Source organism: Callospermophilus lateralis, chromosome 15, assembly GCF_048772815.1.
Source record: "Callospermophilus lateralis isolate mCalLat2 chromosome 15, mCalLat2.hap1, whole genome shotgun sequence".
NCBI lineage: Eukaryota > Metazoa > Chordata > Mammalia > Rodentia > Sciuridae > Callospermophilus > Callospermophilus lateralis.
The window spans coordinates 70,258,856-70,282,885 of record NC_135319.1 but is presented as its reverse complement, the minus strand read 5'-3'; the positions used below and the strand labels follow the sequence as shown (position 1 = coordinate 70,282,885).

The following is a 24,030-nucleotide window of genomic DNA, read 5'->3' as shown; positions in this document are numbered from 1 at the left end:
CTACAGGAAATCCGGGAACCACTCCAAAGCCTCCGCCATTTGCTCACGGCGCCGCAGCGGGGGCCGGGTCGTGGGAGGTGCTAGAGATCAGCCCGGGCAGCTGAAGTCACAGCCCCTCCACTACCTGAAGCAGAGCGTGGGCAGCACGGGGGCGGGGCCGCGGCGGCTCGGGGGCGGGGCCGCGGCGGGGCGCGGGCTGCAGGAAGGAAATACGCAGGCTGGCTGACTAGGGTTGGCTCCTGCTGGAGGCGGCGTCGGGCTCCGCCGGAACTCCAGGGCTGACCTCGGCCAACTGCTCCTGCAGCGCGCGAGGGCTGTGGCTTCTTGCGGTTCCGACCACCGGAAGCACCGGCCTCTGCGCTGCTGGGAACTGCCCGAGGCCAAGCCGTTGCGGCTGCGAACGGGTCCATTTTTTGCTTCCCTTTTTTTTTTTTTTTTTCCCTAAATGGGATTGCTCTTAGGGGCACTTGGGCACTGAGGCACATCCCAGCCCTATTTTGTATTTTATTTAGAGAAGGGTCTTACTGAGTTGCTTAGCACTTCGCCATTGCTGAGGCTGGCTTTGAACTCGCGATCCTACTGTCTCAGCTTCCCGAGCCGCTGTGATTATTACAACTTCTTCTTTTTTTTTTCCCCCCCTTGGTTCATCCGGAAAAGCGAAAGGTGCAGAAGCAAAGCGACGGATACATGCATCTACTGTGTCCCTACACGTGCGTGGTCCCAAGGGCTCGTGTTGTTTCCTGGTACCCACCATTAAAACGGTTTCAGGGCATACCAGTGTGTGGGGGGGAATTCTCCCCAAAATGAAAAGTAGTTGTTTAGCCATTTCCAAGCTTGTACTTTGGGGAAAAGGTCCTTATACAGGAATGCTTCTTTCCGCACCCCGTGGCTTAAGAGTTTGACAGAACCTGGCTTCTCCCAGAGTTCTGGATGCCTGCTGGGAGCAGTTTCCAGACACTGTCAATTTCGCCTATATTGAATGCCCGGCATCCTGATTTTTGTGTCTCATAGATCCTTGACTCAGTGAGACAGTCTTTAAGGTTTAGCTGAATGCCACAGCCCGACCTCTTGATGCAGTCTGAATCCAGCAGGTGTGAAGAGGAGACCCCATCCCTCTTGTGGGGTTTGGATCCTATATTTCTAGCCTTTGCAAAACTCTACATCAGGGATATCTTGGGCATGAAGGAATCCCGTCAAGTGCCAGGTATGTGACTGGTCAGCCAGATGGATCCCTGTGTTGCATCTGCATCCTCTTTCCCAAAATTGCAGAAAGCAGAAGCTTAGGTGCTTTAAAGAGAATCCTCTCTGCTTAGAACTTGACCTAGTTTGGACCTTGGAATGAGTTAAAGCAGTCTCAAATTAAAATTAAAAAAAAAAAAAAAAGATTGCCTGGGGAACTTACCTTTGTACTAAGGAAGCTTTTTGCCTGTGTTCAAGGTCTTCCATATTTAAAAATACTCAGTTGTCTTTCTTTGGATCTGCCCTTGGTGTTAAAAATCATCAAACCAGTTGTTCCTCGGCCTGTTGTGTCACCTGCCTTTGTGAGTGACCCACCTTCTGTAAATCTTAGATTTCTTCATTGTAAAAATGGTTAATAACCATGATTGATCTTGTGGGAGTTTGTTTTGTTTTGAATTAATCAGAATCAAAGAACTATGAACTCCATGGGGTAAGGACATCATCTGTCTTGTTCACCTATGTATTCACAGTGCTTTAAGCAGTGCCTGGCATGTAGTGAGGGAGCCCTCAAGAAAAGGCAATTGAAACAACAAATTACACATATAAAGATAAATAAAAGTTGTTCATTAGGCCAGGGGCTGTGGTGCACTCTTGTAATCCCAGCAATTTGGGAAGGTGAGGCAGAGGATTGCAAGTTCAAGGGCAGCCTGGGCAATTCAGTGAGATCCTGTCACAAAAATTAAAAGGGCTAGGGATGTAGTGGAGTGCCCCTGGGTTCAAGCTTCAGTACCTCAAAATAAAATTTGGTAGCGTAATGGCTACTACAAAGGCTTATCATACCTAAAAGTACAACAAATAGAGTTTGGGGTAAATTTGAATAACTGGAGTAGCTGTGGGTGTGTCTTCACTTGTTTACTGTGCTATACTGTAACAGTGGTCCACTTTATGCTTTGAATAAAGCCCTTGCTGCTCTGCCACTGCGAATTATTTTTAAAATAAACATGTTTGTTTCCCTTTCTCTCTCCCTGCTACTCTCTAATCTCTCTCGCTCCCTAATCTTAGAGAAAACTTCCCCATTTTAGGCAGATTTATCTGTCCTTGAGTACACAACCACTATCCCAAGGAAGTGAAGTAATTCAGACTTTGGGGATGGTACCAGAAGATCTCGGAATTTACTGTCTCCCAAATTAACAAGTGAATTACAACTTCTACAGAGAACACGTGGAATGTAGCTTTTGAATCCCTTCTTTAAAAGCCCCCTATTCCTGCTGTTGAGCAGAATCACACAGCCTTTGGGACAGGAGTTATCTGTGTTTCTCCTTTATTAGCAAAGCAATAAACCTTCTCTTTCCTTTTTCTCAAAACTGTCCTTGGGGCTGGGGTTGTGGCTCAGTGGTAGAGTGCTCACCCAGCACGCCAAAGGCTCTGGCTTCAATCCTCAGCACCAGATAAAAATAAATAAAATAAAGGTATTGTGTCCAACTACAACTAAAAAAAAAAAAAAATTAAAAAACAAACTGTGTCCTTGTAATTGGTTTGGCATCAGGGACAAGGACCAAGCTTCGAAAACAATATGAGAAGTTTGGTTATACACTTTTTTTTTTTTTTTGGTGCTGGGGATTGAACTCGGGGTTAGTGCATGCCAGGCAGGCACTCTGCCAACTGAGCTATATCCCTAGCCCTCAGTTATACTCTTTTTGCTATTTTGAGTGAAGCTTTCCAATCAATAGCTTTTTAAATATCAAGCTATGTGCCAGAAATGGTCAATGATCTTGAGTATCCACAGGTTTAAGTGGGTGAACTTTTATGTGATTCCACTTATATGTACAAATATATCTGAATGGATTTAACACTGAAGCCTTTTGTACACATTTTTTTTCACCACACCTTTATTTTCTAATTATTGTTGGACATGGTCTGGTTTTTTCCTTGGAAGGTAGCCAGCCTCCCCCATAGTTTTCCGCTTTCCAGAACAATCTGGTATTCTTTATAGCTCATCTCTAAAGGAAGAAATTCATTCACACCAAATGCCAGCCTTGTTTATGAGCAAGCAAGTATCAGGGATATCGTAGAGGCTTCACTTTTCCTGTGGGCAAAGGATTTTATGATGTACTAAAAACAAACAAATAAAATACTAGTACTGATTTTTGCTTCATTACTGGTAAAAGTGTTTCAGATGCTTTTTGTTTTTGTTTTTGTGGTGCTGGTACAGAAAAAAGAGAGAGAGAGAGAGAGAGAACTTGAGACTTTATAAAATTTAGAAATGTTTAAACAGCAGAGAATATCTTAAAATAACAAAGGTTAACCAAAAAAAATGATAAAACATGAATCATGTGTGTTCTGTAATAAAGAATATGACTGGCCTTTGTCCTTGATCCTGGGAGGTAACCTTTAAATCCTTGGAATTCCCTGAGTGATGAAATGTCTTTGTTGTGGATGGTAGGCCCTTGGACCACACCTGCTGTGCTTATAGTTTCAGGATGGGGCTGTCTGTATACAAAGAGCATCCTTACTATTAGAGAGTTGGGGTTTGGAGCCAGGTCCATCAGCCTGACCCCTCAGAGGTCAAGTTCAGTCATATGTCTAATGAATCAATCATGCCTACATTATGAAAGCCCAATAAAAATTCTGGAGTTTTCCTTGGAAGGTAGCCAGCCTCCCCCGTAGTTTTCTGCTTTCCTGAACAATCTGGTATGCTGAGGCTTAGATGAGCTTTCCTGGCTAGTGATCTTATATTGATATGTCAGAGGATGATGTGTACTGGAGATATAGAAGTTTCATATTTGGACCTTCCCAAACCTGACCCTTTGCTATCTCTTCATTTAACTGGTGCTGAATTGTATTCTTTATTATAAAACTGTACTCCTAAGTAACATCTTTCTAAATTCCAGTGAATTACCAAATCTGAGGGATTCATGGGAATCCCTAGATTTATAGCTAGTTGGTCAGAATGCAGATGGTCAGAGGATTCCCTCAAAACTTGAGGCTAGTGCCTGAAGTGAGAGCAGTCCTGTAAGGGTTTGTATCCTAAACCTGTGAAATTTGACCTGGCTGGAGACTTAGTGTGAGAATTGCATTGCAAAATGTTATCTCCCTAAATCTGTGAATTTAGGGTTGAACTTATAAAAATATTGTAAAGTTTCTGTGGTGGTGGTAATGCTTAGGTTTGGGGGAGTTTCTGCATTAAAAAAAAACAATTAAAAATAACAGCTCATAACATGAAAAAAAGGTCTTTGTTTCAAATGTCCCCATAATGTCAAATTTCAAAGATTAGACAAATAACAGCTTTGTTTTTCTTCTGCTCTTATCATACACAACACAGAAGATTTCTCAGATCCCAAAAGATGTGAGGTTTTTCTCCCCATCAGAAAGCAAGCAGCAGGTTCTGCCATGGAACCAGCTGGGCATCCTATAGTCCAATTTTTTTTTTTTTTTTTTTTTTTTTGTACCATGGATTGAACTCAAGGGCATTCGGCCACTGAGCCACATCCTCAGTCCTATTTTTTTGTATTTTATTTAGAACAGGATCTCACTGAGTTGCTTAACACCTTGCTTTTGCTGAGGCTGGCTTTTAACTTGTGATTATCTTAAGTTTTGATGTTATCTACCTGGAGATAGTGTCAGATCCCACAGATTGAGGGTTCTGTCCCCAAGACTTCCCCTGCACAACTTCTGATGCCAGTTGCAAGTCCTGGGATGTTTTTATCTGTTCTTCTGACAAAGTGGCTATAAAGTAGTGTTTCCACAACCCCTTCTTCAGGTTCAACTAATTTGCTTGAACAGCTCTTAGAACTCAGGGAACACTTATATTTACTGGGTGACTATAAAGGACATTCTAAAGGATGGAGATGAAGAAATGCATAGTTAAGTTATGAGAGAAGTTCTGCTGAGCTTCCAAGCCCTCTCCAGATGTGCTGCCCTCTAGGAATCTCCATATTCAACTACCTGAAAGCTCTGAAAACCTTATATTATGGCATCTTATTGGAGACTTATTTGCATAGGCATAATGGGAGCATGGATAACTGGAGAAATATGATTGGACAATAAGGATAGGATGTAATGCTAAGAGACTAGGTGGGGAGACCCAGCAAGGCCCTTCTGTTTAGATTCTTCTTGGCCTCTCTATCCAGTATCTTGCCTCCAAGGTATGTGGCAGGACCCCTTTGAAATGAGGAGGGTCTTAAGACCTACAATTGGACAAAGTAGGTCAGAGAATTCCCTTTGGCCATCTAAAGCAAGGGAAAACCAAAACCAATCCCTCATAGATAGCCAGGTATTTATAAGGATTATATTAAATGAATCTATATTTAAAAAATATTTTATTAGTAATTTTATTGCTGTCATATTTCAATAAGAGCAATTATATATCAGTAAAATAACAGTTAAGCTGAAAATAGATCCATCAAAAGTATCTTTTAAGAGAAAAAAACAGGCAAATAAGTTGCTGTGGTCATGGGTGTTCAGGTTCTGCTGTTTGAAATCTGAGTCAAATCTATTGGTGACCCCAGGTCCCTCAGTCGTCACAGCTTGACCTTTCTCCTCTCAAGGGTGTGAGGCTCCAGGGATCCCCTGGTTTTTGTAGGCCTCTGTGGGCTGTATGTGGATCATCAGGAGCAAGGGGACCCCTTGGAAAAAGCTGGAGCATGAACTTGGTGTCAGCTAGCATTTGTCTGTTGTGATCATTTTCCTAGCCTGTTGGGCTTTCTCTCATTTGACAGGGCTGTCATCCAGCTCCCTTGAGCTCTCTTCTCATAGGAGAGCTCTCACTCTGATGGAAGGAAGTGGTTCTCTAATTCTTTTTCTGTGTCCTTGGCCCTCTTCTTATAGAGGCCACGCATCTCTATTTGTGTGGTTCATGTTTCCGTGTACTTTGAGACATTTCTTCTGTCTTTGTAAGCAGTGTATTTCCTCCTCAGTGAATTTTCTCAGAGTTTTAAATGCAAACCATGTGTTATTTTCTTATACAGCTGTTGTCTTTTGTTCTGATTCTCATAAGTTTTTTTTTCTTGCATCAATCCTTGGAGACGCAACATTTTTTGTTGCATCCTCAAGTGACTATATATCTTTTCAAAGGCAAGCCATTGTCAATTCACGAGGTAAAAGTTTATGGGGCCCACATCTGTCTTTTTTCAAAGAAGTCTACCATGTCCTTAAGAAAAGAACTCTTCAGATTTTTATCAAATGTTACCAGATACAGAGTTTGTAACATCAGAGGAGAGGCAACTTGGGGACATCTTTGGCTTGTGTCACTAGTCCAGGAATCTCACCTCACCATCTTTTCCATAGACTTCAACCTAGGCAAAGCACCTTTTGTCTAGCTCTGTCCCCCATCTTAAAGGTCTTAAAGTTTCATGGTTTTTCTGTGGATCCACTTTGTTCCCATTCAACCCAAATATTCCTGGATAAGGGTAACTCTCCTTTTGGGGAGACTCAGGCTCCTTCCCTTGTGTGACTGCCATTTTCAGCTCTTGGCCTCCAAAGCTGCCCTGGGGATGATCTCCCATCCACCAAGTCATTTTTAGAAGTCGCCCTTTGCAGAGGGAGAGGAGTCTGCTTTGGGCTAAATTTACTCTGTTTTCTTCCTTTAGACAAATATCTCATTCTCTTAGTGCCTCTGACAGGCTAAGGCTCAGGGGCTCCTTGTCTATACCTGGGACTCTGCCATGAGTGACTCATCTCTAATCATCCTAAAGGGGAACAAGAGAACCACCCACAGGGGACAGTTTGGATTCAGGCCACAGGTCCCACTGTGGCTTGAAATCCATAGGCTCTGACCAAACTTGGTGGGAAGGGGAGGAGGTGGCCAGATGCCTGAAGTGACCATGGCTTCTTTGTTTATATTTTATGCATTTATTTAAAAAGGAAACGGCCAAAACTGGGTGCAGTGACACTTACCTGTAATCCCAGTGATTCAGGAGGCGGAAGCAAGAGGATCACAAGTTGAGGGCCAGCCTGGGCAGTTTAGCAAGGCTCTAAGCAACTTAGCAAGACCCCATCTCAAAATCAACAAAAAGGCTAGCATATAGCTCAGTTTAAAGTGCTCCTGGATTCAGTCCCCAGTGCCAAGAAGAAAAAAGAAAGAAATGGCCATTTAAAAGTTTATAACCTGTTTCTGAAAATAAACTATTAACTACCAATAAGAGAGGCCAGAGAGGAGGTCAGTCCGGACCCTTTGTGCAGGTGGCAGGAACACAGTGTTTAAGCTACAGTGGAAAGCTCAGGTAAGAATATGAGGGCCCCAGAAAGAGGTGCTGCAGAAGTCAGGAGCTTTGGGACTTCAGATCAGAGTCAGGGACTCAGGTAGGGTCCCTCTGTCTGCCTCTGTCACCAGGTCTGAAAAAGGCTGTGGGTTTAGTTGGGTGGGTTCCCCAGTCAGGTTTCTCCCCTGGCAGAACTTTGACTGACAGCATCTGTAGTTTGGGTTTTGAAACAGAGTTTTAAAAAGAGAGGTTTTTGAATTATAATCTGCTGGCCCCGAAGAGTAGTGTTTTGTAACCTATGTGTCATCTCCTTTTTTTTTACAAAAGGAAAAAAAAAAGGGGGGCTCTGGCCAGTTCACAGAAATGATGACTGGTTTCTTAGAAAAGCACTGGTTTAAAAAAGCCCAGAAGCCTTTCTCATGGTTTCCTTTCTCTTTCTCAAAATGCAGTCCTGTGTGGGTCCCATCAGATGCCGGCTGTTGGTAGGCCCTTGAGAGCCTTCTTCACGAAGGTACATTTCTCTCTTTCTTTTTTTTTAAATTTATACATAACAGCAGATTGCATTACAATTCTTATTACATATATAGAGCACAATTTTTCATATCTCTGGTTGTATACATAGTATATTCACACCAATTTGTGTCTTTATACATGTACATTTCATAATCATAATGGAAAGCAAATTCACCAAATCTAGTTGGGCCACGTCAGTTTTTTTCTGCACTACTCCAGACTTCTTTAAAGCCAAGCTTTCTGCCTCTGACCCTTGAGGAAAAGACCTTTAATTTTCTTGTAACTTGCCTTTTGGCAAGGACTGTTTCTTTATCTTTTACTTTTTACAGGGGAGGGGAGTGGCTACCAGGGATTGAACTCAGGGGCACTTGATCACTGAGCCACTTCACAAGCCCTATTTTGTATTTTATTTAGAGACAGGGTCTCACTGTCTTAGCACCTCGCTTTTGCTGGGGCTGGTTTTGAACTTGTGATCCTCCTGCCTCAGCCTCCTGAGCCATTAGGAATATAGGCATGCGTGGCAACTGTTTCTTAAGATTGGAATTTCAGCAAATAGCATACCACAGTGTTTTGACATCCCCACACCCTCCCTCAACAGACATTTAATGAAGCAGAAAATGTAATCATACATTATATGAACTTTGCCTCTTTTTTAATTTTAGGTATATTTTTGTACAATGGCCATCCAATAAAACAGGTAGATATTCTGGGGACTGTTGTTGGAATGAGAGAAAAAGATGCTTTCTACAGTTATGCAGGTAAGAACAATGATGTCTGAAATCAAGTTTATGTAGAAGGTCCTCACTTAGCTAAAAATTGAATTTTAAGCAGGCACAGCCTTTCAGAGCATCTGGGAGCCAGTTCACAAAGCCCATTCCTCTGCTGGGAGCTCTTGAAGCCCCACATGCAGACTGAGTGAGGAATGAGTTAGGAATGATACTGAGGAATACTATAAAGGGACCACTGCTAGGGAGCCAGAAGGTAGGAAAAATAACAGAGCAGTCTAGGATTACTGATTGACAGGGAGGACACCGATACCTACAGGCATAGCTAAAAATAACAAAGGACAGTTGTATGGCTACGGATAAAGATGTAGATCTCTATTTTTTTTAAGTACCAGAAATTGAACTCAGGGACACTTAACCACTGAACCACATCCCCACCCCGCCCCTGTTGTTTTTTTTTGTAAATTATTTGAGACAGGGTCTCACTAAGTTGTTTAGGCTGGCTTTGAACTTGTGATCTTCTTGCCTCAGCCTCCCAGTAGCTGGGATTATAGGCATGTGCTATAGTGCTTGGCCAATTTATGTTTATAGTGATACCTTAAAAAGAAAAAGAACAGATTAAAAAGTAGACCTTTTAAGAAGACAGAGAGGTGTAAAAATAACTTCAAAAGATTTATATCCAGAACAGTTATAAACAAAAAAAAATTCTGGTACTCAGAGGGATAAACATCCACTATCAGAAAAGTTCCTTTCACTCACATGATGAAACAACCACTGTGGAAATCAGTATGGAGGTTCCTAAAAGACTAGGAATGAAACCACCACATGACCCAGCAATGCCATTCCTTGGTGTTTATTCTAAAGGATTTAAAGATTTCATCACTGTAGTGATCATGCATACCCATGTTTATAGTGCACAATTCACAATAGTCAGACTATGGAACTAACCTAGGTGTCTGTCAGTGGATGAATGAAAGAAGAAAATGTGGTATATATTCAAAATGCAGTCTTATTCAGCCATAAAGGAGAATGAAATTATGACATTTTTCAGGAAAATGGATTGAATTTGTGAACATTATGTTAAGTGAAATAAGCCATACTCAGAAAGTCAAGGGTCAAATATTTTCTCTCATGTGTGGAAGTTAGAGAGGAAAAGGAAAAGAAAGGGGTTGGGGGGTGTCTCATGAAAATCGAAGGGAGATTGTCAAGACACGACTAAATTGGTCAGGGTCACTCCAAGTGAATTTGGGGACTAAATAAAGACACAGACACAGAAACTACCTTTTCTTTGGGTTCAGTAACTGTTCCTCAGCTGCAGCTCCACCAAGGGGGACAAGGCAGGCAAGAAAGAGAAAAAGCACGCCTGGGACCTGGATTTTATTGGGGAGAAGCCATTCAAATGAGGCAAGGGGTCAGGTTTCACGGGGTTGAGTCTGGCTTCGGGATGTCTGCTGTCTGAAGATTGACTGACATCTTGGAAGGTCACACCCATCTCACGTGCTGTGTGATGACCAAAGGCAGAGCAAGCGAAAGGGACAACTGCGTACACAGCCCAGACAGAGCGGCATCCTACGTCCAGTCTGCTTTGTGCGTTCAAAATGCTCCCAGCTCACACAGCCCATGGCTGGCTCGCCACAGGAGATGAGTAGAACAGAGGAAAGGGACCAGAGAGAGGAAGGAGGAGAGAGAAAGGGGAAATACTGGGGAATGATATTAGCCAAATTATACTGTTATTTTGTGTTTTGTGTACAAATATGTAACAATGAATCCTACCGTTATGTACAATTATATAGTGAACCAATAAAAAAAAGATAAAAGGAAAAAAATAAAGGGTTTCTGTATTATGGATCAGAGAATTGCTAGAATATGATTTTAGAGTAGTGGGTCTTGATTTTTTTGAGTTTTATTTGAGCATTATAATACATTGCCTTATACAACTCCAAGAGTCTCTGTAGTCGAGAGGCTTTGTTAGATATTTGGTGAGAAGCTTGACTTGAATTCCAAACCTTTGTTGTAATTGACGCCGTCACTTTTTGTGGTATTATCTTGGATTTGCATTCTTCTTTTTTTTTTTAAATAAATATATTTTAGTTGTAGTTGGACACAATACCTTCATTTTACTTATTTATTTTTTATATGGTGCTGAGGATTAAACCCAGCACCTTGCACATGCTAGGCAAGCTCTACCGCTGAGCCACAACCCCAGCTTGGATTTGCATTCTTGCTTTACTTCAGGAATAATAGAAGGTAATCAAACTTTGTGACCAAGAACATTTATTGGCAGTCTATACATGATTGATCATTTGTAGATACAATGTCATTGCATTTCCTCAACATTTACTCTTTTTCCTGAAGACAATAGTCTCATGCATATTAAAATAGCACATGAGAGAGGAGATTTTGCTTGTCTTTCACTCTTTTCCCCAGCATATATAAATTTTTAAATCAGCAATAGATCATTCTGTCAGGCACAACCATACGGAACCTGTTCTCTGTTTCATTTTATCAAAGACCCTGGTCCTGGTTTTCTCCAAGACAACAAACATTTACTAAGTTCCTCAGTCCACTCAGCTGTGGACTATGATACAATAAAGTGCTTCCTCTCTTGACACCAATGAGGAAATAATAGTGTCTTTAAGTTTACAAAGCATCTTCATTCATCATTTCATGTTATTCTCTCCCTCATATTTTGAAATAGAAAGGACAGCTTTTATTTCCATTTTGTAGTGAGAAAACTAAGGCTTAGTAACTTGTTCAAGGCCCTGCTGATGGAGGTTTGTGGGTCCAATCTGCTGTGCACTGACCCAGTGTGCTCTGCAATTTGCTTATAAGTTGGATTGCTTCTTTCTCTCATCCCCTTCCTCCTCCAGCCTCCTGCCCCTAAATCAGCTGGATTTGATTTTTAGTTTTCTATTTTTTAAGATCAAATAAATGAGATTGTTGAGGACTTTAGTCCTGGTCTCAGAATTTGGCCCTTGACCTAAAGGGTCTTCACTTCATTCCTTTTCCCATTAAAAAAAAAAAAAAAATTGAAATGAAGTTTGATTTTTCCCAAGAAGCCTTTCCCTCTGAGTGGGTGTCATGAGAGCACAACACATCTGTGGGCTGTGGGAACGTGGTGGCAAGCGTCTGGATGTGGAAGCACTTGAGAGCAGAAATGCTTTTGCAACTTTGACTCTTTTTTTATGGGTTGTGTTTTGTTTGGCAACTTTAATTCTTGTGCGGCTTGTTCAAGTGGAGCACTGCTTCTCTCCCTTCTGTCCTCAGGCCCAGTTTGGCTCTCGGGCCACCTGCCAGGCAGCCACTCCCTGCAATCCTGGGGCTTGCTCTCCCTGACTCACTGCAGGCCTGTGCTGGGGGTATTTCTGCCCACACTGACTCATTTCTGGGGAGGACACTGTGCCACACTTCCAGCATGCTCCTCTTCCAGGGCATTCAGCTGCAGGCCTTGGGGACTGTGGCATAAAGTCTGCTAGAAGAGGTCACAAGGGAGGGCTTGGTAGCAGTGCTTGTGGTATACAGAGCACCTGGCAGCCACTCGAGCTCAAGACAAGACCAGAATGTAGAATAATACTCATCTGCTAATTCTTTGACTTTTCATTATAAATCAAGATTTTTCAATTGGCCAGAGAAGTGGTGATCCTATAGGGGTCATACTTTTTTTTTTCAACTCAAATGTTTCCTCTCGATTTTTTTGTTTTTTTGCTTCTTTTTGATATTTACTCATTAAAAAATGAAATTTAAAATGAGAAGATTTTAATGAAGTACATAAAAGTCATGTTAAACACTATAAATTAAACAAAACAATGTTAGTGTTTTAGTGAACGTCTTCCCTGATATTCCTAGAGTGCTGCTAATGTTGAAGAAATCTAGAAATGCCTTATTTCCTTAGCACTATTACTTGCATGTTTTTCTCTTCTTAATGTTTTTGAAATTAGAATTATAATTAATGTATATATTGAATATGAGATTCCTTCTCCATACTCCAAAAGATGCTGCTCTTAGCATTTAATATCATAAAAATAATTTCTGTTAAAATACACTGTTTAATGCTTTATATAAGTTAGATTATTTATAAGATTTTAGGACATAAGATTTCTGCTTGGCAGGGAAGCATGTATATTTTTTAATAGCAGTGATCATAGATTTCTCATAACTTTTTATTCTCTCTTTTTTTAAAAATATTTTTTAGTTGTCAGTGGACCTTTATTTTACTTAGGCATAGTGGTGCCAAGAATCGAACCCAGGACTTCACACATGTTAGGCAAGCACGCTACCAGTTAGCTCCACCCCCAGCCCATAATTTTTTATTTTCATATACTTATTCTAATTTATTTAACCAATTGCTATTTATAAACATTTAGTTATTTCCAGTTTTCAGTATTACAAACCATACTGCAGTGAGCAATAGATTTATACAAGATATATACATCCGTGTATTTGTTCTTTTTTTCCTCTTCAGTTTAATTTATTGGAAGTAATTGCCATCGCTTCTCGGCCTTTTGGCTAAGATCAAGTGTGGAAGTAATTGCCAAATCAATTATATGTGTATATACACACACACTTACATACACATACACATTTCAAAATTTGATGAATTTCTCCAAGCTTGCTCTTTAGAAATTTAGTACTAACAGCATATGAGAATATCAGTATTTTAATATTTGTCAATCTAGTAATTGAGAGATTTAAACTTGCTTTTTAAAAAATGGTAACTAGTGAGTTTAGCACACTGACATATACTTATTGGGAACTGTTATATTTTTTATATTTTCTACGAATTTGCTATTTTTTCCTCTTCTGGTCTTGGTCTTTTTCTTATTAATTTATATGAGCTCTTTACATATAAAGCACCAACCCTGTCATCTGGAAAATTGCTACCCATTACTGGCTTTTAGGTCAGCAAACATCAGACTGTTTTTTCAAATGAGTTCTAATTTTTAGGTTCTGCTTTAAAAAGTGTTTCCTACCAGCTGGAAGCTCCGGTTGAAAGTGTTCACCCATATCTTCTTATCTTAAGAAAAATTAACAAAATGAAACCCATCTGAGAAGTATTTACAGCATATTGCAACAGAGATTTAAGCTAGCAATAAAACATTTTTGCTTTATTTATATTTCTTCTATATATTACATATGCTTTTACAACAGACTACTTGATGATTTTTTAAAAAATCATGAGGCCCCCCCTGAGCCCATATTTAACAACTTCTCTTCTGAATTTGTCAAAAATTAGTTAAAGAAAAATTGTCTATCTTCCCAAGCAAACATCCATATTTCTCTACAGTTACAAATCCAGATACCATGAATTGTCTGACTTTTCCCCCCACAATCAGGAATAAAATAAGTCAGACCAATATGGATTTTGTGACCAAGATATAATTATTTTATCTTAAGGAAATAAAAGTCTGCCCTCTGGGACATGCTTGGCTTTCCTTACACCCCCTACAGGGGTAAGGGCCGGACAGCAGCCCTTCCACAAAGAGAAACCCAGGCCAAGTGATGTGGAATGCTTTGTTTTGGGAAGTCAGCATGCTAGTCAAAGAGAAGTGGTGACAGAGGCACTGCTCTGCATGCCCCTAACCACAGACCACGTGATGCTTCTGCTTGCAGCAGGGCAAAAAAGGCTAATGTTGTGTGTGGGCAGTGATTGAGATTATTGCACAGGGCTTGAGGATGCCACTTTTAGCAGAGAGGTATAGACTAGTCACAGCGCCCTTGAGGTAAAATAATCGAAATGTTGGATGCATCCCATTGGGCTTGTGTGTTGTGCTCACGTGCACAGGCAAGCAGTTCATGCTGATGTATGGCGAGAGATTGTTTCTAAAGATAGAGGGAGAGTTTGATAAGGGATTTGCCCCTGTCGGCTATTGAAAAATGTCATCTTTCAGTAAGGCTGAATGCTGTAATGACATGTACACTCACCAGCCCTGTCCTCCTTGCTCCTCTGCCCATTTACACTTCTCTTGCAGTGGACGACAGCACTGGAGTAATAAACTGTATCTGCTGGAAGAAGTCGAGCCATCCCGAGTCTTCATCAGGTAATTTTATTTGTCATGTTCCTTTGCTTTTCAGCTAAGCAGTGGATTTTACTCAAAGCACCTCACTGGAAAATGGCTACAGGGCTAAATTTTCACACTGATCTTCTGTGAATTACAGGGATGGACTTGAAGCACTATACCCAGAGCTTTTGCTGCTCTGAAAACTAGCACCTTGGTCAAGGGCATGGCTTTTCTTTCTCCCATCTTTTTGGTGCTCACTTCCTCCTAAGCTGCAGGAATTAGAACGGATCCTGGGGGAATCAGTGATTTGTTTTTACGCTGGTAGCTACTATGTAAGTCAAGACCAAAGTTTTCAAGGCCCTTGCTCTTATGTGGTTGTCTCTCAATTCTATACTACCATGATCTAGATTTTTTGAAATTTCTAACACAGTCAAACAAATGCCAGATAGAAATTCTTGTTGTTAAGATGAGATTTCTTTGGAAGATAGCCACTAAATAATATAAACTGCAAAACAACTTTAAAATTGTGTATTGAACACATTGACTATAACTGAAATAACATTTATGGTGCTGCAGATCAAACCCAAGTCCTGTTGCATGCTAAGAAAACGCTCTGTCACTGAGCTACACCCCTAGCTCTCTGGAATAATTTTTTTCCCCATACCAGGGATTGAACCAGGGGCACTTATCCACTGAGCCATATCCCTAGCCCTTTTTTAATATTTTATTAGAGACAGGGTCTCACTGAGTTGCTTAGGGCCTCACTAAGTTGCTAAAGCTGGGTTTGAACTCAACGATCCTCCTGCCTCAGCCTCCAAGCCGCTGCGATTACAGCTGTGCACCTCTAGGATAATTTTTAAAGTTAAGTTCATAATATTTAAACTGCATCATGCTTTACTCGTGATCATTTTTGGCTTTAGAGAAGGTACAGAAACTGGCCTCTTGGTTTTCCTGTTTTACAACATGATTCAGCATAGTGCCCTGCACATGGGGCTGTTTAGTGACTTGTGTTATACATGTCAAGAGGTGTGTGATGCTTGCAGTGGCTTCTTCTTTCCTCCTTGCCAATAGGTGTCAAAATCTCAACTTCCTACTTTGACTCTACCGAGCAGTGGTGTGCTCATTTGCTTAGTTTCCTGATATAAATACATTTAGAATTTGGCCATCAGTTTCACGTAACTTTGGCATTTTCATTCCTAATTTGGGAACATCTAAATCAATGAGCTCTGCAGATAAATTTAAGGAGGATAACAGGTTTTTATGCAGATTATCTTTTAGGTAAAAAAATAAACTCGTAAGACAATCAAATATCTGGATTTTCATGTATGTCTAGGGTATTTTCTTAAGTTTGTTTTATGCTGTTACTACTTTGTATCTGAAACTGGGTAATTTATTTAAGAAGAAAACAAGTTTATTCTTCACAGTTCTGGAATCTGGGGAATCTAAAATTCGTGTGTTGACAGGTTTTGACATCTGGTAAAGGCTAGTCCCCACTTTGAGGTGGCACCTTGAGTGCTGAGTCCTCCATGGGAGAGGAGCACGGTCCCTCCCATGGCAGAAGAGCAAACTAGAGAATCCTTTTGACAGTGGCATTAATCCAGTTCTGCTAATCTAACCCCATAACCTAACCCTTCCCAGGCCCTCTCCCAACATGGGTTATGTTGCTGTTGTGGTTTGGATCAATGTCCCCCAAAGACCAATGCATAAAAGCCTGATCCTGGTGCCCAGGTCTCTCCCTTGCTTTGTTTTTTGACTCAATGCATGATTGCTCACTCTGACATGCACTGCTCACTAGAAGTCAATGAGGCTGCCTGATCTTGCACGTGAAATTCCAGAACCATGAGCCAAAATAAACCTCTTTCCTTCATAAATGGTCTGTGTTAGGTATTTCCTCTGAGTGATGGGAAGCTGACTAATATAGTTGTAGTTTCTAACATGAGTTTGGGAAGGGATCAAAAACATTCAAATCATAGCAGTATTGATATCATTTGTAGATTTATGGATGTCGTCACAATCTTTAATCAGAAGGTATATATTACTTGATTTTGATGGAGAGTCAGCAGACTTTCTCTGTAAAGGGTCAGACAATAAATACTTCCTACTTTGTGGACCCTGTACTTTAGGTCAAGCTACTGAATACTGCCATTTTAATATAAAAGCAACCATAGATAATACATAACAATGGCATAACTGTGTCCCAATAAAACTTTATTTATAAAAGCAGGTTGTAAATGGATTTGGTCTATAGATAATGGTTTTAAATATTATTTTAGTTTTTAAAATTAACTCTAATAAGAAATGGCATCATCAGGAATATTATATAATTCTTACACTTAGTAATTTTTAGATTAATAAAATGGCTAATGTAATACTAAGAATATTGAGAGTTAAGTTTTTAAAAATATCTGTGAATAGCTGAATTGAGAGTAGCCTTAATTTGAAATTGCAAATATAGAGGATAAGAGTATCCAGAGAAACCCTAAAAATTATTCTTATCATATTACCCATGAAGTGATGTTTTTAAATTGTTCCCAATTTGCCCATTCTCTCCTTTTAATTTAATTGCCCAAAGTTTAAAAGCTTTCCATTGGAAAGTGGCCAATGAAGACATTTTTTAAAACAGAATTTAGTCTAAGTCAAAATTAGTCATGTTCCACTTAATTAAAGCATAAGAATATAATGTTAGCTCCCATAAATGTCACATTGAATGTGCTTTGCTTATGAGCAAAGTTAAGAAAGCTTGGCCTTTAGTCTTAGAATGTTAAAGGGGATTTATCGTTCAAGATGGAATAGACTATTTAAAATGAAATTCTGTCAGGCTCCAGCCGTCTCACTACATTCATTAAATTACACACTGGAGCCTTCTCTTGGCAATTTGGCTCACCCTTGCAGTGAGAGCTGGGCCTCTTTTTCGCAGACCAACTGTCAGCCTGATAATTTCAGTGGTGCTATACGAAGCCTTTTTTTATTATGTCACCTATAATGTCTGTGTAATGGGCAATGAAATTTATAAATACCTCTAAAACTCAGCCCAAGAAGAAGGCTGCTGGGGATAAAAAATAAATAAATAAATAATGGGGGGAGCAGCCTTCTGGGAAGTTATTCTTGGATGTTTTCTGAAGAGAAACCCAGTAAGCTGAGCAACACTAATACCAAGTGTGTTGAATCTCCTAGGTGTTGGTTACTGCGTGTGCAAGGTCCCTGCTCTCCCTTAGTTTCCCTGGGTATGGCAAATGTGTCAAAATTAATGCCTCCACTTATTACAAAGTCATGGTTTCAAAATTGTTTTAGGTCAAAAAGCAGAAAAATTTGATTCAGAGACCAAAAGAGAGATTTGCTCCATTTTAGAAACACCATTAGAATACAAACCAGAAATAATATGACAGTAGAAATAAATCAGCATTTAGCAAATATTGTTGCCTCAGGTAGATAACAGTATTTAAAAAGAGTTCACCTTGATTGCTGTCACCGAACAACCCAAAGAAGACAGAGTTGTATATTTATCCCAATAAACACATTAAGCTCTCATAAGTCCCTGGCTGCTATCATGAATGACAAGAGGGATGTTCTCATAAATCAAGATCTTTTCAAGGTGTTATACAGTAGAATGAAGTCCCCTAAACATAAAAAGGAAAACAATGGAGTGAGGAGAGTGCATGTAATAAACATCACTGATAATCCTTCCCTGAGATTTAATAGGAACTAACAAAAGCTGAAGAGATAAAGGGCAGATCTATAAAGAAATACAGAGAGGAGATAATCTCACATAAAAATATGGAGCCACTCTTGTGATTTAAAAGCAAAATAAAACTTCATGGAGTCATGATGTGTTGATTAAAGCACTAGAGGCCCCAGTGACTGAAGCCGGCATCGGAGCCGTGAGGACATGCACGTGCGTCACTGGTGACATCATGTTAAGGCAGAGTGGCTGGGGTTTGCCAGAATTTTTTCTGGCAAACATTCTGACAATATGCCGTGAACTGTACGTTGTTTGTACACTTTTTATCCAGTAATCCCCAATGAAAGACCCCAAAGAAAATAATTCGTCTAGAGATCTGAATTATTTGTTATCACAAATACCATACATTAATTATTTCTGATATTCTGGCATTGTGTTAAGGGTTAAATTAGGTCATACACAATACCTTGAGGTATGAGGTACTCTACCATTATCCCCAGTTCATAATTGAAGAAACAGAGATGTATGAGTGGAGAAGAAGAGACAGTGAGGTTAAGCAACCTGCCCAAGGTCACACAGCTAACAACAGGTAAACTGAGATTCAAGTCAGGTCTTTCTGACTCCAGGAGTCAAATGCTGACCTCTAGCCTATATTGCCCCCGCCTCAATGCTAGTGATACAAAAGTAATAAAAATGAGGGGCTGAGAATGTAGCTCAGTGGTAGAGTTCTTGCCTACTGTTCATGAGGCCCTGAGTTTAATCCACAGTTCTACCAAAATAAGAAATATTTTTAAAGGGAGGGGCTATTTAGTGAGACTAGTAAAATAAACTAGCATATCAGCAAGATAATGCTATATTGTTAATTAAAATGCTGAGTTCTGTAGATTGTGTGGATACACGAGACTAGAAGGAGCATTGGTACTGATTCATCTGACACTCTGCAGGACCATAGTGGCTGTCCTTGAGACTTGCAACTAAATCAGCCAGGGGGAATAATGCAGGACTGTCCTATTTGGAATTATGGTAGGCAGAAAAACAGAACATAAAAACCTTTTTCTTTTCTTTTTTTTTTTTTTTTTTTGGTACCGGGATTGAACCCAGGGGTGCTTTAACCACTGAGCCACATCCCCAGCCCTTTTTTTGTATTTTATTTAGAGACAGGGTCTCTCTGAGTTGCTAAGTTGCTGAGGCTGGCTTTGAACTCCCAATCCTCCTGCCTCAGCCTCGCCATTTGCCAGGATTACAGGTGTGCACCACCTCGCCTGGCAGAACATAAAATCTTTTACACCAATCAACTCTTGACTATGGAAAATGTAGGAACCTCTTGGGATAGCAACAGAGAATAAAGGATCAGTGAGAAGGCTCTGCAGCCAGCGACTAAGCTGCAGCTTCATTTGGGCAAAAGTTGCTTGATCTCTGTGTGATTCAGTTTCTTTCTCTGAAATAGGGCTAGTAATATGTGGGAGTAGTTGTGAGGATTGGATGTGCTGATACATTGAAAAGGCTCTAGAGTAGCACCTGTCTACCTGAACATCCGTGGCTGTTCTTTTAACTAACTAACATGGTTTGGAAATAAAATTGAGGGGTAGAGACTATTTAGGATTGAGTGTGCCTTGGCTTCTTTTCACCATGACATTACCAGGAATTGAACCCAGAGGTGCTTCACCACTCGGCCATAGCTCTGCCTTTTTTTATATTTTATTTAGAGACAGGGTATCATTGAGTTGTTTAGGGCCTCACTAAATTGCTGAGGCTGGATTTGAACTCAAGATCCTCCTGCCTCAGCCTCCTGAGCTGCTGGGATTACAGGTGAGTGCCATGACACCCAGCCCATAAGGGTATATTCTTGAGTTGTATGAGAATGAGTGAGTGAGTGTGTAAGAGAATGAATGAGAGGTGAGGGGTCGGGATGTGGAACACTGAGGTAGGACAATTGTTTGCAGGGACACCTTAGAGGGTTATTTAGAGCTGTTGCCCCTGGAATCACACTCAGGACCCTGTGGAGCCCTGACTGCTGGCATTGCAGAGGTGGGAAAGAAGGCCTCGGGACTGCCCTGGAGCTTGCCTATTTGGCCTGTCCAGACTCCTTCTCTCTGCTTTTGAATAATTACAGCTATATCTTATACCTCTACTGTTCAGTTGAGGATTTCAAAGGTTACAAGGATTTCCTATAGTATAGCAACTGATCAGAAGGAGAATAAATGTGCTGTGTGGGTCTTGCTCTTGAATTTTGTCCGCAGTGTGGTGGAGTGATGGCGTTAAACCTCTCTCTCTCCTGCCCCCTTCACACTGCAGCTGGTCCAAGTGCAGCCAGTGAGCTGAGTCTGACCTCACGGCTTAAGAAGCTTCAAGAGACCATTGAGCAGAGAACTAAGGTAGAACTTGGGGACATTATCCGAATCAGAGGCTACATCCGCACATACAGAGAAGAGCGAGAAATTCACGCCACTGCTTATTGTAAGCACAAGAAGTTTTTGTCAAATTGGTTGTTATTCTGGGAATGATCCAGAAGACTCTTGTTTAGCTGAAAGTCTAACTTTCAAAAAGTTCACAAGATTTCACTCTAATGTTATATTGTATAATATGCTTTTTTAAAGAAAAGCAGCACTTCACAATTTTATTTGGAAAAAAAGTTAATAATAAGTGAATTAGGAAAGAAAATGAATTATTGGCTATATAGAGTTGGCAAGTTTATTTTAATAATATAGTCATTTCCAAAGAACTTTGAAATTCTATGTGTCAATCCATTAGGGCAGAGTTCATATTCTTCAAAATGATGGAAATTTCCTGAACACCATTAAGTCCATTAACTTTTGTTTGTTTATTTGTTTATTTGGGAATTGAACACAGGAGTGAGCTACATCCTAGCCCTTTTTATTTTTTTATTTTGAGATGTTCTTACTAAGTTGCTAAGTTCCTTGGCTGAGGCTGGCTTCAAATTTGTGATCCTCCTGCTTCAACCTCCCAAGCTGCTGGGATTACATGCATGTGCCACTATGCCTGGCCAAGTCCATTGACTTTAAATGAAAACAGCTAATTAGAAATAGGACAGTCCTGCATTATCTCCCCTGGCTGATTTTTAGCCCCTGTGGTCCTCCAGACTGTCAGATGAATCTGTACCAACGTTCCTTGTAGTCTCCTTCTGCTCCCTGGCTATACCTATGACGGGACACTGCCTTCACCCTCACAGGAAGGCTGGGAGTGCATCTAGACTGCTGTCCTTGTAGTAGCATGGACATGGGAAAGAACTGATCTCAGTATAATTTCTGACATTTTTTTTCCTGGCCTTATTAGACAAAGTGGATGATCCAGTGTGGAAAATTCAAATTGCAAGAATGCTTGAGCTGCCCACTCTCTACAGGAGAGTTTACGACCAGCCCTTCCACAGTCCAGCTCTAGAGGAAGAAGCAGCAGGAGGGTAAGTTGGGTCTTACCACTGTCAGGGGTGAGTCAGCAGCAGTGCAGCTGAGCAGTGGGAGCCAGAGGCTGGGGTGGGCCTGGGCCAGGCCTGAAGCTTCCACTTGAGCGCTGTGGGGCTTTCACCTCCGTACACCTCCATTTCCTCATCTGCAGAGGGAAGTCAGGAAAATAGATGTATAATTGAAATCATTGAAGGAGTGGAGGGAAGAGCACAGAAAAAAAATATTTGAAGAAATAATGGCTGAAATTTTCCAAGCTGTGAAAACCTATAAACTCACAGATCCAAGAAGCTCAACCAACCCCAGGGCAAGAAACATGAAGAAAACTGCTCTGAGGCACATCACAAAGTATTGTACCATAGTACATCATAACCAGAATCCTGCAAAAAACCTACATCAGTTGTTTCCCACCAGGGATGATTTTATTCCTTTAGGTAGGCAACATAACAAAGCCAACCCCAGGAGGAATGAGAATATATGGATATTTGCTAGTATAGGGGAAGAATTACAGAGAACCAGGAGAGGATGCAGGCTGGGGCAGGATGGGAGAAGAAGAGAAAGGCGGACTTTTTACTATGGCCCCTTTCTTTTTCTTTTCTTTTCTTGTGATACTGGGGATTTGAACCCACAGTCTCATGCATGCTAGACAAGCACTATACTACCACTGTGCTACACTCAGCCCTCCTTTAATTTTTTTTTAACTTGTGAATTTCAGGAATTATGTTTCCTGAAACATGCAAACTCTAGAATGTATAAAATAGAAATTGTCCCCTCAGTTCCGTTCTCCAGAGGTTGCCACTGTTCCTGGCAGCTGTTTCCTCTTAGACGCTTTTCTTCTGTGCATGCATAAGCATAAATGCCACATATATGTTTGTAGGTTGTCCTTTACTTTTTTTTTTTTTTTACAAAAATGAAACCATATAGGTTTTATTTCTTCTGAAGCTTGACATTTTTCTTAGTCTACCATGAATGTCTTTTTTAATTCTCATAATCTTTTTTTTTTTTTTTTTTTTTTTTTTTTTGTGGTACTGGGGTTTGAACTCAGGACCTTATATGTGCTAGGCAACTGCTCTACCACTGAGCGACATGTCCAACCCTGGTTCTCATAATTTTAAGCAGCCACACAGTATTCACTGTATGTATCTCTGTCAAAAACAAGTCTCAATATAATATTGCATCTTCTACCTAATTTTCTGCCTTATGCACACCAAAAAGGAACAAAGGTAATGGTTTTCTTCAGGGATTTTTAAAAACTTTCCCCTGGCAGCAATCCAGAAGCCCGAGACCTTACCAGTCTCACGTGTTTGCTGAGTGAAAAAATCAAAGAGTTCCTCATGGAGAAGAGAGTACAAACCTTTTACCAGCAGGAGCTGGAAATGGTGCCATCTTTGCTGACTCTTGCCAATCAGCCCGTGATTCACAGCACCTGCTCCGACCAAGTGAGTGCCACATGCCCATGTGAGAATTCTGGGCCTCTGCCCCAAGTCTGCAGCTGAAGGGTGTGGGTGAACATGACTGTGATGTTAAGAATCACAGGGTGGACCCAGGGGCAGAGGTCACCCTTCCAGCACATGCCGTTTCTATTTTGGAAAGGTCACTGACCACTAAGAATTTGAAATGAGGCTAGACCTGTCCTTTCCACCTCTTTACTTAATCTCATTGCCCTTAATCTTTGAGTTGAAAAAGATAATAATAGGCTCAGGTCATAGCACCTAGTTGTTAGTACTCACTGAGATGAGTATTTCATCTTAGCAGAAGCCAAATGAGGGAGAAGGAGATGAGAGGGCGGTCATTATCTTACATCCAGAATTACTTTTTTTAAAAAATATTTTTTTAGTTGTAGTTGGACACAATACCTTTATTTTATTTATTTTTATGTGATGCTGAGGATCAAACTTAGGGCCTTGCACTTGCAAGGTGAGCGCTCTACCACTGAGCCACAACCCCAGCCCCAGAATTACTTATCGATCAGCAAGATGATTCTTGAACTTGAACCCGGATTTTTTGGCATGTCAAAAATAAGGTTGATCTGACATGTTTTAGGAGTTTTAAATAAAGACAAAGTTGTATTCAGTTGATTTATAAGTAAAAATTTCAGGGAATGCTAAAGTAATGTTCTTGGAGAGATCTGTCCCTGTTTTTTCACTTCTAATATAACAGATGAACTTGTTTGGTTGTTTGGTGTGTGTTTGAATTATTGGAGACTTGTTTTAGGCTTTCCCTTTTATTACTATTCTTAGGTTTGTTTTCATTGTGACATGACTCATATTTATTTACTTTTAAATAAATGAATGATCTCAGTTTAAATATCACCTT

General features: G+C 40.5%; 1 protein-coding gene and 1 non-coding gene across 5 annotated transcripts in view; both read left to right on the top strand.

Annotated features, from left to right (window-relative positions):
* The first annotated feature begins 305 nt into the window (after positions 1-305).
* The window catches only part of Stn1 (STN1 subunit of CST complex), a 36,084-nt gene continuing 12,359 nt past the window's right edge, over positions 306-24,030 (top strand). For 2 of the 4 annotated variants that reach the window (XR_013088777.1, XM_076834318.1), the window contains exons 1-7: positions 306-710; positions 1,012-1,204; positions 8,555-8,650; positions 14,587-14,655; positions 20,591-20,752; positions 21,590-21,713; positions 22,982-23,153. Coding sequence is in view for 3 of the 4 variants with exons in the window: in XM_076834318.1 (XP_076690433.1) it covers positions 1,051-1,204; positions 8,555-8,650; positions 14,587-14,655; positions 20,591-20,752; positions 21,590-21,713; positions 22,982-23,153 (777 nt within the window). In the remaining variant the exon portion in view is untranslated. Of the gene's footprint in view, positions 711-937; positions 1,205-7,825; positions 7,891-8,554; positions 8,651-14,586; positions 14,656-20,590; positions 20,753-21,589; positions 21,714-22,981; positions 23,154-24,030 lie in introns of those variants that run through there. The other 2 variants (XM_076834319.1, XM_076834320.1) reach the window with 2 other exon arrangements.
* On the top strand, positions 13,104-13,294 carry LOC143381696 (U2 spliceosomal RNA). The gene has a single exon (XR_013088866.1). It is a non-coding gene; the product is annotated as a U2 spliceosomal RNA (small nuclear RNA).